This window comes from Bombina bombina, chromosome 7 (assembly GCF_027579735.1).
Source record: "Bombina bombina isolate aBomBom1 chromosome 7, aBomBom1.pri, whole genome shotgun sequence".
In the NCBI taxonomy this organism is placed as follows: Eukaryota; Metazoa; Chordata; class Amphibia; order Anura; family Bombinatoridae; genus Bombina; species Bombina bombina.
Window position 1 is genome coordinate 133,562,700 of NC_069505.1, and position 18,380 is coordinate 133,581,079.

The 18,380-nt window shown below is 39.5% G+C and overlaps 1 protein-coding gene across 1 annotated transcript in view; it reads right to left on the reverse strand.

The window, feature by feature from the left end:
- The window catches only part of LOC128636274 (cytoskeleton-associated protein 5-A), an 825,907-nt gene that overhangs the window by 156,282 nt on the left and 651,245 nt on the right, over window positions 1-18,380 (reverse strand). Inside the window, exons 21-24 of the mRNA XM_053689308.1 lie at window positions 13,725-13,860; window positions 13,420-13,613; window positions 13,061-13,230; window positions 12,186-12,359 (exon numbers count right to left, since the gene is read on the reverse strand). Of these exons, the coding sequence (XP_053545283.1) occupies window positions 12,186-12,359; window positions 13,061-13,230; window positions 13,420-13,613; window positions 13,725-13,860 (674 nt within the window). The remainder of the gene's footprint in view (window positions 1-12,185; window positions 12,360-13,060; window positions 13,231-13,419; window positions 13,614-13,724; window positions 13,861-18,380) is intronic.

The window sequence follows — 18,380 nt, forward strand, 5'->3', positions numbered from 1 at the left end:
GCTGGCTTTGGCTTTCTAAAGGGCTTGGATTTATTCCAGACTGGAGATGGTTTCCAAACTGATACTGTTCCTGTAGGGGAAGGATCAGGCTTTCGTTCCTTATTATGACGAAAGGAACGAAAACGATTAGCGGACCTAAATTTACCTTTAGATTTTTTATCCTGTGGTAAAAAAGTTCCTTTCCCCCCAGTAACGGTTGAAATAATAGAATCCAACTGTGAACCAAACAATTTATTACCCTGGAAAAAAAGGGAAAGCAAAGTTGACTTAGAAGACATATCAGCATTCCAAGTTTTAAGCCATAAAGCTCTTCTAGCTAAAATAGCTAAAGACATATACCTGACACCAACCCTAATTATATCAAAGATGGCATCACAAATAAAGTTATTAGCATGTTGAAGAAGAATAACAATGCTATGAGTATTATGATCTGTTACTTGTTGTGCTAAAGCTTCTAAACAGAAAGTTGAAGCTGCAGCAACATCCGCCAAAGATATAGCAGGTCTAAAAAGATTACCTGAACATAAGTAAGCTTTACTTAGAAAGGATTCAATTTTCCTATCTAAAGGATCCTTAAAGGAAGTACTATCTGCCGTAGGAATAGTAGTACGTTTAGCAAGAGTAGAGATAGCCCCATCAACCTTAGGGATTTTGTCCCAAAACTCTAATCTGTCAGATGGCACAGGATATAATTGGGTAATTCATTTACTCCTAAACGGTTTAAAGGGACAGTCTACACCAGAATTTTTATTGTTTTAAAATATAGATAATCCCTTTATTACCCATTTCCCAGTTTTGCATAACCAACACATTTATAATAATATACTTTTAACCTCTGTGATTATCTTGTATCTAAGCCTCTGCAAACTGCCCCTTTTTTCAGTTCTTTTGATAGACTTGCAGTCTAGCCAATCAGTGCCTGCTCCCAGATAACTTCTCGTGCACAAGCACAGTGTTATCTATATGAAATACGTGAACTAACACCCTCTAGTGGTGAAAAACTGTTAAAATGCAATCTGAAAGAGGTGGGCTTCAAGGTCTAAGAAATTAGCATATGAACCTCCTAGGTTAAGCTTTCAACTAAGAATACCAAGAGAACAAAGCAAAATTGGTGATAAAAGTAAATTGGAAAATTGTTTAAAATTACATGCTCTATCTGAATCATGAAAGTTTATTTTGGCCTAGACTGTCCCTTTAAGCAGATTATTCTATTCCCTGGAAATTACTTCAGAAATAGCATCAGGGACGGGAAAAACCTCCGGAATAACTACAGGCGGTTTAAAAAACGTATTCAAACGTTTAGATTTAGTATCAAGAGGACCAGATTCCTCTATTTCTAATGCAATTAATACTTCTTTAAGTAAAGAACGAATAAATTCCATTTTAAATAAATATGAAGATTTATCAGTATCAATCTCTGAAATAGAATCTTCTGAACCAGAAAAATCAGTATCAGAAACAGAATCAGAATGATGATGTTCGTTTAAAAAGTCATCTGAAACATGAGAAGTTTTAAAAGACCTTTTACGTTTACTGGAAGGAGGAATAACAGACATAGCCTTCTTAATAGATTTAGAAACAAAATCTCTTATGTTAACAGGAACGCCCTGAATATTAGATGTTGATGGAACAGCAACAGGTAATGGAACATTACTAAAGGAAATATTATCTGCATTAACAAGTTTGTCATGACATTCATTACAAACAACAGCCGGAACAGTTACCACAAGTTTACAACAAATACACTTAACTTTGGTAGATCCAGCATCAGGCAGCGATTTTCCAGAAGTAGATTCTGATTCAGGGTCAATCTGAGACATCTTGCAATATGCAATAGAAAAAACAACATATAAAGCAAAATTGAACAAATTCCTTAAAGGACAGTTTCAGGAATGGGAAAAAATGCCAATGAACAAGCTTCTAGCAACCAGAAGCAAATAAACAATGAGACTTAAATAATGTGGAGACAATAATGACGCCCATATTTTTTAGCGCCAAAAAAGACGCCCACATTATTTGGCGCTAAATGCTTTAAGCGCCAAAAATGACGCCACATCCGGTGACGCCGACATTTTGTTGCAAAAAGGTCAAAAAAATGACGCAACTTCCGGCGACAAGTATGACGCCGGAAATGACAAGAAAATTTTTGCGCCAAAAAGTCCGGCCAAGAATGACGCAATAAAAAGAAGCATTTTCAGCCCCCGCGAGCCTAACAGCCCACAGGAAAAAAGTCAAATTTTAAGGTAAGAAAAATTGATTTATTCATATGCATTATCCCAAATATGAAACTGACTGTCTGAAATAAGGAACGTTGAACATCCTGAATCAAGGCAAATAAATGTTTAAACACATATATTTAGAACTTTATATAAAAGTGCCCAACCATAGCTTAGAGTGTCACAGAAAATAAGACTTACTTACCCCAGGACACTCATCTACATGTAGTAGAAAGCCAAACCAGTACTGAAACGAGAATCAGTAGAGGTAATGGTATATATAAGAGTATATCGTCGATCTGAAAAGGGAGGTAAGAGATGAATCTCTACGACCGATAACAGAGAACCTATGAAATAGACCCCGTAGAAGGAGATCATTGAATTCAAATAGGCAATACTCTCTTCACATCCCTCTGACATTCACTGCACACAGAGGAAAAACGGGCTCCAGCCTGCTGCGAAGCGCATATCAACGTAGAATCTAGCACAAACTTACTTCACCACCTCCATGGGAGGCAAAGTTTGTAAAACTGATTTGTGGGTGTGGTGAGGGGTGTATTTATAGGCATTTTGAGGTTTGGGAAACTTTGCCCCTCCTGGTAGGAATGTATATCCCATACGTCACTAGCTCATGGACTCTTGCTAATTACATGAAAGAAATATATATATATATATATATATATATATATATATATATATATATATATATATATATATATATATATATATACACACACACACACACACATACACTATATATATATATATATATACACACACACACACATATATATAAATGTAGAAAGAGAATATCAAAACAGAAAAAAGGCGCACATATATATATGTTTTGATTTTCTCTTTCTACATTTATATATATATAGTGTGTATGTATGTGTGTATGTATATATATATATGTGTGTGTATATATATATATATATATATATATATATATATATATATATATATATATATATATATATATATATATATATATATATATATATATATATATATATATATATATATATACATACATACATATACATATAGCACTACAGCTATAATCTAATGAGTCTGAATGGCTGCAAAGTTCAAATATAGAATTGTTAAATGTTCCAATTCTTCTTTTAAATAACTTCTTGGATACGGTAAGTGTATTGTGCTTACTGGAAGATACCTCAATCCTATGAGGTAAGTGACCAGCAGTAGAGATGTTATCTTGGCTCCTTATGGGGCCAGTAGCCTGATGTTTTCCTTTAGTTGATTTGCCTGGAAATGGAGATCCTGGACTCTCTTTATAAGTAAAGATTATTGCTTGGCTCTCTCTGTGGTGGTATCTGGACGATTCTCTGTGAAAAACCTTTTTTTGGGCAATGGCAATCCTGGACTCTCTTGTTGTCTTTCTTTTCCTCTGGTGGTGAGATATCCTGTGTCCTCACATACTCATGAGTGGCCATGCAGATGCCATATTTTGTTTGGAAATGTATCTCTAAATAAAGGAATAATCTGAGGTTCAAAGTGGACTCTGCTTCAAAGCTCAACAAAACTCAGCCCGGAGCCTACAGTCCTGAAAAGAGAGCGACTCATGGTATTTAGAGATACATTTCCAAACAAAATATGGCATCTGCATGGCCACTCATGAGTATGTGAGGACAGGATATCTCACCACCAGAGGAAAAGAAAGACGACAAGAGAGTCCAGGATTGCCATTGCCCAAAAAAGTTTTTTTCACGGAGAATCGTCCAGATACCACCACAGAGAGAGCCAAGCAATCATCTTTACGTATAAAGAGAGTCCAGGATCTCCATTTCCAGGCAAATCAACTAAAGGAAAACATTAGGCTACCCGTCCCATAAGGAGCCAAGATAACATCTCTACTCTACTGCTGGTCACTTACCTCATAGGATTGAGGTTCCTTCCGGTAAGCACAATACACTTACCGTATCCAAGAAGTTATTTAAAAAAAGAATTGGAACATTTAACAATTCTATATTTGAACTTTGCAGCCATTCAGACTCATTAGATTATAGCTGTAGTGCAATATATATATATATATTTTTTTTTTTTTCTGTTTTGATTTTCTCTTTCTACATTCATTTACCACAGTGACAAGGGTACACTGTATCACTACATAGGCAGCACGTATATACCATACAGGACATAAGCAACATCGTATTTGCTCATATCATATAGTGATTCTTAACTCTCAGAACACTAGTATCTTTTTACTATAAGATACAACTATTACAAATACAGTAGTTTAGTTTTAGCGCTGGTGCACCTATATATATATATATATATATATATATATATATATATATATATATATATATATATATATATATATATATATATATATATATATATACATATATATACATATAATACATATACACATATACACACACATACACACAAACTAATATATATAAAAGCAGCAAAGATTGAACGGCACTCACTGGGTCTTAATGTAGAATATTTCATAATATATAACGTTTCGGGGTCTCCCCCTATTTGAGAAAGGGGGAGACCCCGAAACGTTATGTATTATTAAATATTCTACATTAAGACCGAGTGAGAGCCGTTCAATCTTTGCTGCTTATATGACTACTTAACGAGCACATATACATACACACACACTATATATATTAGGGAAAAACTAGCCCAAAATTTTAATAGAAAATTTTGATAAATATATTAATTTTACTATAAAACCCCCAAAAAAGAGATGCAATTAAAAAATTAACCCTCCTTTTCAGGATGAATAGACCATTTAACGTTTTATTGCAGTGTTTAAATAATTAAAGGTGTTTGCATACATTTATTAAACTTGTACATCAATAATTTAAGCACTTGACTGCCTGAGAGGGCTGCACCTCTACTACTACATAAGGTATGACAGCCTTCTATGGTGAGCAAGGGGTTAAATACTTTGATTTCCTAGACTAAAGTAATGACAAGGAATACACAAACTGTAGTAAGGTTCACAGCCTGGCTCTTACATTATAGAATAAGCAGGGCAGGAAGGTGTAGGTCCATTGTAGCTAATATGTCAGGGAGCACAGATGCTTTAAAAAAAACATAATTTATGTAAGAACTTACCTGATAAATTCATTTCTTTCATATTAGCAAGAGTCCATGAGCTAGTGACGTATGGGATATACATTCCTACCAGGAGGGGCAAAGTTTCCCAAACCTCAAAATGCCTATAAATACACCCCTCACCACACCCACAATTCAGTTTAACAAATAGCCAAGAAGTGGGGTGATAAAAAAGTGCGAAAGCATATAAAATAAGGAATTGGAATAATTGTGCTTTATACAAAAAAATCATAACCACCACAAAAAAGGGCGGGCCTCATGGACTCTTGCTAATATGAAAGAAATGAATTTATCAGGTAAGTTCTTACATAAATTATGTTTTCTTTCATGTAATTAGCAAGAGTCCATGAGCTAGTGACGTATGGGATAATGATTACCCAAGATGTGGATCTTTCCACACAAGAGTCACTAGAGAGGGAGGGATAAAATAAAGACAGCCAATTCCTGCTGAAAATAATCCACACCCAAAATAAAGTTTAATGAAAAACATAAGCAGAAGATTCAAACTGAAACCGCTGCCTGAAGTACTTTTCTACCAAAAACTGCTTCAGAAGAAGAAAATACATCAAAATTGTAGAATTTAGTAAAAGTATGCAAAGAGGACCAAGTTGCTGCTTTGCAAATCTGATCAACCGAAGCTTCATTCCTAAACGCCCAGGAAGTAGAAACTGACCTAGTAGAATGAGCTGTAATCCTTTGAGGCGGAGTTTTACCCGACTCAACATAGGCAAGATGAATTAAAGATTTCAACCAAGATGCCAAAGAAATGGCAGAAGCTTTCTGGCCTTTTCTAGAACCGGAAAAGATGACAAATAGACTAGAAGTCTTTCGGAAAGATTTAGTAGCTTCAACATAATATTTCAAAGCTCTAACAACATCCAAAGAATGCAACGATTTCTCCTTAGAATTCTTAGGATTAGGACATAATGAAGGAACCACAATTTCTCTACTAATGTTGTTGGAATTCACAACTTTAGGTAAAAATTCAAAAGAAGTTCGCAACACCGCCTTATCCTGATGAAAAATCAGAAAAGGAGACTCACAAGAAAGAGCAGATAATTCAGAAACTCTTCTGGCAGAAGAGATGGCCAAAAGGAACAAAACTTTCCAAGAAAGTAATTTAATGTCCAATGAATGCATAGGTTCAAATGGAGGAGCTTGAAGAGCCCCCAGAACCAAATTCAAACTCCAAGGAGGAGAAATTGACTTAATGACAGGTTTTATACGAACCAAAGCTTGTACAAAACAATGAATATCAGGAAGAATAGCAATCTTTCTGTGAAAAAGAACAGAAAGAGCAGAGATTTGTCCTTTCAAGGAACTTGCGGACAAACCCTTATCTAAACCATCCTGAAGAAACTGTAATATTCTCGGTATTCTAAAAGAATGCCAAGAAAAATGATGAGAAAGACACCAAGAAATATAAGTCTTCCAGACTCTATAATATATCTTTCTAGATACAGATTTACGAGCCTGTAACATAGTATTAATCACAGAGTCAGAGAAACCTCTTTGACCAAGAATCAAGCGTTCAATCTCCATACCTTTAAATTTAAGGATTTGAGATCCTGATGGAAAAAAGGACCTTGAGACAGAAGGTCTGGTCTTAACGGAAGAGTCCACGGTTGGCAAGAGGCCATCCGGACAAGATCCGCATACCAAAACCTGTGAGGCCATGCCGGAGCTACCAGCAGAACAAACGAGCATTCCTTCAGAATCTTGGAGATTACTCTTGGAAGAAGAACTAGAGGCGGAAAGATATAGGCAGGATGATACTTCCAAGGACGTGATAATGCATCCACTGCCTCCGCCTGAGGATCCCGGGATCTGGACAGATACCTGGGAAGTCTCTTGTTTAGATGAGACGCCATCAGATCTATTTCTGGAAGTTCCCACATTTGAACAATTTGAAGAAATACCTCTGGGTGAAGAGACCATTCGCCCGGATGCAACGTTTGGCGACTGAGATAATCCGCTTCCCAATTGTCTATACCTGGGATATGAACCGCAGAGATTAGACAGGAGCTGGATTCCGCCCAAACCAAAATTCGAGATACTTCTTTCATAGCCAGAGGACTGTGAGTCCCTCCTTGATGATTGATGTATGCCACAGTTGTGACATTGTCTGTCTGAAAACAAATGAACGATTCTCTCTTCAGAAGAGGCCAAAACTGAAGAGCTCTGAAAATTGCACGGAGTTCCAAAATATTGATCGGTAATCTCACCTCCTGAGATTCCCAAACTCCTTGTGCCGTCAGAGATCCCCACACAGCTCCCCAACCTGTGAGACTTGCATCTGTTGAAATTACAGTCCAGGTCGGAAGCACAAAAGAAGCCCCCTGAATTAAACGATGGTGATCTGTCCACCACGTTAGAGAGTGTCGAACAATCGGTTTTAAAGATATTAATTGAGATATCTTTGTGTAATCCTTGCACCATTGATTCAGCATACAGAGCTGAAGAGGTCGCATGTGAAAACGAGCAAAGGGGATCGCGTCCGATGCAGCAGTCATAAGACCTAGAATTTCCATGCATAAGGCTACCGAAGGGAATGATTGTGACTGAAGGTTTCGACAAGCTGCAATCAATTTTAGACGTCTCTTGTCTGTTAAAGACAGAGTCATGGACACTGAATCTATCTGGAAACCCAGAAAGGTTACCCTTGTCTGAGGAATCAAAGAACTTTTTGGTAAATTGATCCTCCAACCATGATCTTGAAGAAACAACACAAGTCGATTCGTATGAGATTCTGCTAAATGTAAAGACTGAGCAAGTACCAAGATATCGTCCAAATAAGGAAATACCACAATACCCTGTTCTCTGATTACAGACAGAAGGGCACCGAGAACCTTTGAAAAAATTCTTGGAGCTGTAGCTAGGCCGAACGGTAGAGCCACAAACTGGTAATGCTTGTCCAGAAAAGAGAATCTCAGGAACTGATAGTGATCTGGATGAATCGGAATATGCAGATATGCATCCTGTAAATCTATTGTGGACATATAATTCCCTTGCTGAACAAAAGGCAAGATAGTCCTTACAGTTACCATCTTGAACGTTGGTATCCTTACATAACGATTCAATATTTTTAGATCCAGAACTGGTCTGAAGGAATTCTTCTTTGGTACAATGAAGAGATTTGAATAAAACCCCATCCCCTGTTCCGGAACTGGAACTGGCATAATTACTCCAGCCAACTCTAGATCTGAAACACAATTCAGAAATGCTTGAGCTTTCACTGGATTTACTGGGACACGGGAAAGAAAAAATCTCTTTGCAGGAGGTCTCATCTTGAAACCAATTCTGTACCCTTCTGAAACAATGTTCTGAATCCAAAGATTGTGAACAGAATTGATCCAAATTTCTTTGAAAAAACGTAACCTGCCCCCTACCAGCTGAGCTGGAATGAGGGCCGCACCTTCATGTGGACTTAGAAGCAGGCTTTGCCTTTCTAGCAGGCTTGGATTTATTCCAGACTGGAGATGGTTTCCAAACTGAGACTGCTCCTGAGGACGAAGGATCAGGCTTTTGTTCTTTGTTGAAACGAAAGGAACGAAAACGATTATTAGCCCTGTTTTTACCTTTAGATTTTTTATCCTGTGGTAAAAAAGTTCCTTTCCCACCAGTAACAGTTGAGATAATAGAATCCAACTGAGAACCAAATAATTTGTTACCCTGGAAAGAAATGGAAAGTAGAGTTGATTTAGAAGCCATATCAGCATTCCAAGTCTTAAGCCATAAAGCTCTTCTAGCTAAAATAGCTAGAGACATAAACCTGACATCAACTCTAATAATATCAAAAATGGCATCACAAATAAAATTATTAGCATGCTGAAGAAGAATAATAATATCATGAGAATCATGATTTGCTACTTGTTGCGCTAAAGTTTCCAACCAAAAAGTTGAAGCTGCAGCAACATCAGCTAATGATATAGCAGGTCTAAGAAGATTACCTGAACACAGATAAGCTTTTCTTAGAAAGGATTAAATTTTCCTATCTAAAGGATCTTTAAACGAAGTACCATCTGACGTAGGAATGGTAGTACGTTTAGCAAGGGTAGAAATAGCCCCATCAACTTTAGGGATTTTGTCCCAAAATTCTAACCTGTCAGACGGTACAGGATATAATTGCTTAAAACGTTTAGAAGGAGTAAATGAATTACCCAATTTATCCCATTCTTTGGAAATTACTGCAGAAATAGCATTAGGAACAGGAAAAACTTCTGGAATAACCACAGGAGATTTATATACCTTATCTAAACGTTTAGAATTAGTATCAAGAGGACCAGAATCCTCTATTTCTAAAGCAATTAATACTTCTTTAAGTAAAGAACGAATAAATTCCATTTTAAATAAATATGAAGATTTATCAGCATCAATCTCTGAAACAGAATCCTCTGAACCAGAAGAGTCATCAGAATCAGAATGATGATGTTCATTTAAAAATTCATCTGTAGGGAGAGAAGTTTTAAAAGATTTTTTACGTTTACTAGAAGGAGAAATAACAGACATAGCCTTCTTGATGGATTCAGAAACAAAATCTCTTATGTTATCAGGAACATTCTGCACCTTAGATGTTGAAGGAACTGCAACAGACAATGGTACATTACTAAAGGAAATATTATCTGCATTAACAAGTTTGTCATGACAATTAATACAAACAACAGCCGGAGGAATAGCTACCAAAAGTTTACAGCAGATACACTTAGCTTTGGTAGATCCAGCACTAGACAGCGATTTTCCTGTAGTATCTTCTGACTCAGATGCAACGTGAGACATCTTGCAATATGTAAGAGAAAAAACAACATATAAAGCAAAATAGATCAAATTCCTTATATGACAGTTTCAGGAATGGGAAAAAATGCCAAAGAACAAGCTTCTAGCAACCAGAAGCAATGAAAAATGAGACTTAAATAATGTGGAGACAAAAGCGACGCCCATATTTTTTAGCGCCAAATAAGACGCCCACATTATTTGGCGCCTAAATGCTTTTGGCGCCAAAAATGACGCCACATCCGGAACGCCGACATTTTTGGCGCAAAATAACGTAAAAAAATTACGCAACTTCCGGCGACACGTATGACGCCGGAAACGGAAAAGAATTTTTGCGCCAAAAAAGTCAGCGCCAAGAATGACGCAATAAAATGAAGCATTTTCAGCCCCCGCGAGCCTAACAGCCCACAGGGAAAAAAGAGTCAAATTTTTGAAGGTAAGAAAAAATGAATAATTCAAATGCATAATCCCAAATATGAAACTGACTGTCTGAAAAATAAGGAAAGTTGAACATTCTGAGTCAAGGCAAATAAATGTTTGAATACATATATTTAGAACTTTATAAACAAAGTGCCCAACCATAGCTTAGAGTGTCACAGAAAATAAGATTTACTTACCCCAGGACACTCATCTACATGTTTGTAGAAAGCCAAACCAGTACTGAAACGAGAATCAGTAGAGGTAATGGTATATATGAGAGTATATCGTCGATCTGAAAAGGGAGGTAAGAGATGAATCTCTACGACCGATAACAGAGAACCTATGAAATAGACCCCGTAGAAGGAGATCACTGCATTCAAATAGGCAATACTCTCCTCACATCCCTCTGACATTCACTGCACGCTGAGAGGAAAACCGGGCTCCAACTTGCTGCGGAGCGCATATCAACGTAGAATCTAGCACAAACTTACTTCACCACCTCCATCGGAGGCAAAGTTTGTAAAACTGAATTGTGGGTGTGGTGAGGGGTGTATTTATAGGCATTTTGAGGTTTGGGAAACTTTGCCCCTCCTGGTAGGAATGTATATCCCATACGTCACTAGCTCATGGACTCTTGCTAATTACATGAAAGAAAATGAGCAGACATTCCACGCTGCTGGCTTCCTTATCCTCCTTCCCCCATTAATTTATTGTCTCTCTCTACTTAAGAAGACGCTCCTCTTATGCCGCATGGACAGAGACCTGTTAGCTTTAATGTCTCTGAAAGTGAGTAACACAGTAGTTGGTTCCCTATTAACCCCATGCACTCTTCCTGTCCTGAACAAAAGGTGGAAGAAATCGGATAGGCAGAATTGCAGAGCTAAAAAAATTGTGCACGCATTAAAACTGACAGGTTTTTTACTGAAAACAGCTGTTAGATTTTTTTTTACTGAAGGACTGTCCGGTCAAATCCCTGAACTTGGCAACCCTTGGCCCCTGTGTGCTGTGTCATTCATTTTTACACACAACCCTGTCCTCACGTGGAAAGCCCATGTAGCCTAGGAAGTTGCAGGAGGGACAGCTGCTGACTGAGCTGTGTCTTGAATCCTCGTGTGTGCGCACCCTACAGGCAGCCGCGGCGCATGAAAACAAAAAATTTTTACTCACGTTTTAAGCCTCAGGCAGATAGACTACGGCACCTCCTGCTCTCGGCGCCCCCCAGCAGGGGGTGCAAACTTAACTACCGATTCACTGAGTTTTCACGTCTGACATTGCTATTGGTCAGTCTTCAACATGCAACACACTGCAAACATAGCAGGAACTGATGCGGTATTAACTCTTTGCATGTTGAAGACTGACCAATAAGTAATGTTAGCTGTGAAAACTTAGCAAATGGATAATTATTATGGCATTGGCTGCAACTAAGGATCCACCACTTTCTATCTTTCCTTGCCTCTGGTGTCGGTCTGGAGGAGGGGTCACGTGACATTGTGTGAATCGATTCGGCTCTTCACTGCATCAATGCAGCATTGTTAAAGGCTGCATCGTGATGCATCGTTGTGCCGATTATTTTCAACACCCCTAATGACCAGCTATATTTCTTTCTTTTAAAAGAAATATTTATACACCTGGTGATCAACTTTCAACTGAATTTAAAAAGCATTTTACAGAACTTACTTGGGTTCTGGAATCATGACTGGATCAAAGATCTCATCAAGCTTGTGCTGCACAAGTGCCGGCATTTCACACTTCATAGAACCATTATCATTCTCAATCTCATCAAGATCCAGCTGGAACTCCCTCGGAACAGACTGGGTTGTTTCATTGTGCGTCCCCATATTTCGCGCTTGGCTGGAGAGAAGGGTGAGATGTACAATTACAACTAATAGAAAAAAACATCTAGGTGTGACATCTTCACAACACATGCATACAAGAACAAAGGTAGTTCTTCCCTATAAACCATACAAAGGAAATGTAGAGCTACATGGAATGCTTGAGGCTGCAGAGCATACACTCTATATAAATGCCTTACATGAGCTTGTAGGAGGATGGAGTCATGCACTCTGGATCACAAAATGAGTTTAACCAAAACAAGAATGCAGAAAGAACTTTAGAAAACTATAAGCATTTATGCTAACTTATCACAAAGATTTTAAACAAACCCCTGGAGCAGATGGGGATTCTAAAAAATAAACGTAACCACTTTAAGTGAAAGGCTAAATTTAATGCACTTAGTTTGCTGTTAATTTAGATTTATAGTAGATCTATAATAAGATCTAGCAGCTGAAATTCAGGAAAATAAAATGCATTCAACAGTGTAAAGAATTCTCTCCTTTACAAGGAAAACACGGGAAGGGAGAAGTTGCTGAGTACTTGCGCTGTACTTACATTCTGTAACTGCGATACATAATTCTGTCCGTTGAGAAGCAGTGAAAGAAGGCACAAAATATTTAGAATCCTCTCAATTCAGATCTACTACCCCTGCCCCTAGACTTCCCTAGATGTTCAGAGGAAAGCATACGTTTAACTTCTACAACTACTGATTAACATACTTGAGTTTGGAGGACATGTCCTCAGGAGGTGGTTTGCGCAGAAGACTGGCATTGGCATTCTGCACACGTTGAGGTTTCTCTTCCACTTGCTTAGCAGGTACTGCCACAGCCTGCTTCTTCCCAGATCGCTTTATCCTCTCCTCCAGCATACTCATGTCTTTCTCAGAGAGCTGAGAGGAAGGAGCAAGACTTTAGATTAAAATATATAAAATATGAAATGGAACAAATAATGTACTACAAACAGCTGTAGATAAAGTAAAAAATTACAGTATCAGCAATGAATTGAGCACATATACCAAAAACATAATATACATCCAAAACACTTATCAAATGAACAAGGCAGACATTGGAGAACTTACATTTCCAATAAGTTTGAAGACCTGCTCTCCATGCACATTGTATACTGCTACTATTGTGTTGAGGGCAGCATTGCGTACTGAATTGTCACGGTCACCAATGTGGACAGCTATCTCTTTTAGAGCTTTGGCAGGGGTTGGCTGGCATACATTTATTCCATAAGACTCAACCAAACAGCCAAGCTCCTCAAGGCACTCTGAAGGTGTGAAAGCAGATAAGGATAAAATACAATGGTTTCATAATGTGCACAACATAACTAGAGAAGACGGCAGATCACTGTTTATTAGATACATATTTCTTCACCCACCTGCTCTCTGCTTGGAGTTCTTTGACTTTATCCCTTCCATGATGAAGTTAAACATTTTGCTGGCTGGGTAAACCTGGCACATCTTACTCAAAATGGCACGTACATCTTTACGTACGTTGTCCTTTGGCTCGCCAACCTGCAAGGAACATAAGATAAAGATTAATACAGCAAAATGAATTGGTTCCAGTCTTTAATAGCAATTTGTAAACACATTAATTTAGCCAATTAACGATTTTAAAATATTTAAACAGTTCCCAGCGTATCCTGAACAGATTAAAATATTCACCAGAGTATACAACTTAATTAGAAGCATATGGGGCGAACCTGGTCTTCTATGGCCGTTATATAGACTACCTCTTGTTTGTTTGGGAAGGTAGCTCAGTAGAAGCCCTAAAATTTATAGACAGTTTAAATAACGAATTGGGTCTTAATTTCACCTCTAAAATAGACACCACCAGTACAGATTTTTTAGACTTAATACTGGAATGGGACACTATAGGTAATAACTGAATTTATGCTTACCTGATAAATTATTTTCTCCAACGGTGTGTCCGGTCCACGGCGTCATCCATAACTTGTGGGAATATTCTCCTCCCTAACAGGAAATGGCAAAGAGCACAGCAAAAGCTGTCCATATAGTCCCTCCCAGGCTCCGCCCCCCCAGTCATTCGACCGACAGACAGGAGAAAAAAATGAGAAACTATAGGGTGCCGTGGTGACTGTAGTTAAAGAAAGAAATTTATCAAACCTGATTAAAAAACCAGGGTGGGCCGTGGACCGGACACACCGTTGGAGAAAGTAATTTATCAGGTAAGCATAAATTCTGTTTTCTCCAACATTGGTGTGTCCGGTCCACGGAGTCATCCATAACTTGTGGGAACCAATACCAAAGCTTTAGGACACGGATGAAGGGAGGGAGCAAATCAGGTTACCTAAACAGAAGGCACCACGGCATGCAAAACCTTTCTCCCAAAAATAGCCTCAGAAGAAGCAAAAGTATCAAATTTGTAGAATTTGGCAAAAGTGTGCAGAGAAGACCAAGTCGCTGCTTTACATAACTGATCAACAGAAGCCTCGTCCTTGAAGGCCCATGTGGAAGCCACAGCCCTAGTAGAGTGAGCTGTGATTCGTTCGGGGAGGCTGCCGTCCGGCAGTCTCATAAGCCAATCGGATGATGCTTTTCAGCCAAAAGGAAAGAGAGGTAGCAGTAGCTTTTTGACCTCTCCTCTTGCCAGAATAAACGACAGAGAAGACGTTTGTCTGAAATCCTTTGTTGCTTCTAAATAGAACTTTAAAGCACGGACTACATCTAAATTGTGTAACAAACGTTCCTTCTTTGAAACTGGATTCGGACACAAAGAAGGAACAACTATTTCCTGGTTAATATTCTTGTTGGAAACAACTTTTGGAAGGAAACCAGGTTTAGTACGCAAAACAACCTTATCTGAATGGAACACCAGATAAGGTGGATTACACTGCAGAGCAGATAATTCAGAAACTCTTCTAGCAGAAGAAATAGCAACCAAAAACAGAACTTTCCAAGATAACAACTTGATATCTATAGAATGTAAGGGTTCAAACGGAACCCCTTGAAGAACTGAAAGAACTAAATTTAGACTCCAGGGAGGAGTCAAAGGTCTGTAAACAGGCTTGATCCTGACCAAAGCCTGCACAAAAGCTTGAACATCTGGCACAGCTGCCAGTCGTTTGTGTAACAAGACAGATAAAGCATAAATCTGTCCTTTTAGAGAACTTGCTGACAATCCCTTATCCAAACCTTCCTGGAGAAAGGAAAGGATCCTAGGAATTTTAATCTTACTCCATGAGAATCCCTTGGATTCACACCAACAGATATATCTTTTCCATATTTTATGGTAAATCTTTCTAGTCACAGGTTTTCTGGCTTGTATCAGAGTATCACAGAATCCGAAAACCCACGCTTAGATAAAATCAAGCGTTCAATTTCCAAGCAGTCAGCTGGAGAGAAACTAGATTTGGATGTTCGAATGGACCTTGTACTAGAAGATCCTGTCTCAAAGGTAGCTTCCATGGTGGAGCCGATGACATATTCACCAGGTCTGCATACCAAGTCCTGCGTGGCCACGCAGGAGCTATCAAAATCACCGGGGCCTTCTCCTGTTTGATCCTGGCTACCACCCTGGGAATGAGAGGGAACGGTGGAAACGCATAAGCTAGGTTGAAGGACCAAGGCGCCACTAATGCATACACTAGAGTCGCCTTGGGATCCCTGGATCTGGACCCGTAGCAAGGAACCTTGAAGTTCTGACGAGACGCCATCAGATCCATGTCTGGAATGCCCCATAATTGGGTCAACTGGGCAAACACCTCCGGGTGGAGTTCCCACTCCCCCGGATGGAAAGTCTGACGACTCAAATAGTCCGCCTCCCAGTTGTCTACTCCTGGGATGTGGATCGCAGATAGGTGGCAGGAGTGATCCTCCGCCCATTTGATGATTTTGGTCACCTCTCTCATCGCCAGAGAACTCCTTGTGCCCCCCTGATGGTTGATGTAAGCAACAGTCGTCATGTTGTCTGATTGGAATCTTGTGAATCTGGCCTTTGCTAGTTGAGGCCAAGCCCGGAGAGCATTGAATATCGCTCTCAGTTCCAGAATGTTTATCGGGAGAAGAGACTCTTCCCGAGACCATAGACCCTGAGCTTTCAGTGAATCCCAGACCGCGCCCCAGCCTAATAGACTGGCGTTGGTCGTGACAATGACCCACTCTGGTCTGCGGAAGCTCATTCCCTGGGACAGGTGATCCTGGGTCAGCCACCAACGGAGTGAGTCTCTGTTCTTCTGATCTACTTGAATCATTGGAGACAAGTCTGTATAGTCCCCATTCCGCTGTTTGAGCATGCACAGTTGTAATGGTCTTAGATGAATTCGCGCAAAAGGAACTATGTCCATTGCTGCAACCATCAACCCTACTACTTCCATGCACTGAGCTATGGAAGGCCGTAGGACAGAGTGAAGAACTTGACAAGCGTTTATAAGCTTTGACTTTCTGACATCTGTCAGGAAAAACATAATTTATGCTTACCTGATAAATTTATTTCTCTTGTAGTGTGTTCAGTCCACGGGTCATCCATTACTTATGGGATATATTCTCCTTCCCAACAGGAAGTTGCAAGAGGATCACCCAAGCAGAGCTGCTATATAGCTCCTCCCCTCACATGTCATATCCAGTCATTCGACCGAAACAAGACGAGAAAGGAGAAACTATAGGGTGCAGTGGTGACTGGAGTTATAATTTTAAAATTTAGAAACTGCCTCAAAAAGACAGGGCGGGCCGTGGACTGAACACACTACAAGAGAAATAAATTTATCAGGTAAGCATAAATTATGTTTTCTCTTGTTAAGTGTGTTCAGTCCACGGGTCATCCATTACTTATGGGATACCAATACCAAAGCTAAAGTACACGGATGATGGGAGGGACAAGGCAGGAACATTAAACAGAAGGAACCACTGCCTGTAGAACCTTTCTCCAAAAAACAGCCTCCGAAGAAGCAAAAGTGTCAAATTTGTAAAATTTGGAAAAAGTATGAAGTGAAGACCAAGTTGCAGCCTTGCAAATCTGTTCAGAGGCCTCATTCTTAAAGGCCCAGGTGGAAGCCACAGCTCTAGTGGAATGAGCTGTAATTTTTTCAGGAGGCTGCTGTCCAGCAGTCTCGTAGGCTAAGCGTATTATGCTACGAAGCCAAAAAGAGAGAGAGAGGTAGCCGAAGCCTTTTGACCTCTCCTCTGTCCAGAGTAAACGACAAACAGAGAAGAAGTTTGTCGAAAATCTTTAGTTGCCTGTAAGTAGAACTTCAGGGCACGGACCACGTCTAGATTATGCAAAAGACGTTCCTTCTTTGAAGAAGGATTAGGGCATAACGATGGAACAACAATCTCTTGATTGATATTCCTGTTAGAAACAACCTTAGGTAAAAACCCAGGTTTAGTACGCAGGACTACCTTGTCTGAATGAAAGATCAGATAAGGACTTGGCCCACTCATAACCCCGATACTACTCCGCGTATTTCAGAATGTAGCTACTAAGGGCGCATTCATTGCAGAATTTTTGGAAGCAAACATCACCACAATTCATAAAGAGGGTAAGGACCCGTCACTGTGCTCCAGCTATAGGCCCATATCACTTATTAATGTAGATGCTAAAATCTACGCTAAAATATTGGCAAACAGGCTAGGGAAACACCTGCACTCAATAATACATCTGGATCAGGTGGGCTTTATCCAAGGGAGGCAGGGAACTGATAACACTCGACGCCTCCTAAACATCTTTTCTGAGGCTGCAGATATGGGACTTCCGGTACTCGCCCTGTCATTGGATGCCGAGAAGGCGTTTGACAGGGTGAGGTGGGATTACCTATTCCAAACCATGTCAGCATTTGGAATACCAGATCCTTTTATCACAGCGGCTAAGGCCTTATACTCGGCCCCTACTGCGGTCGTTAGAGGCCTGGGATTTTGCTCCCCTAAAATCTCAATTAGCAATGGAACCAGGCAGGGATGCCCTCTCTCCCCTCTACTATTCGTCCTAGCTATTGAGCCCCTGGCGATTGCCATTAGGGAGTCAACGCTAATACATGGCGTGCAGCTGCACGACATTCCCCAGAAGCTAGCCCTCTTTG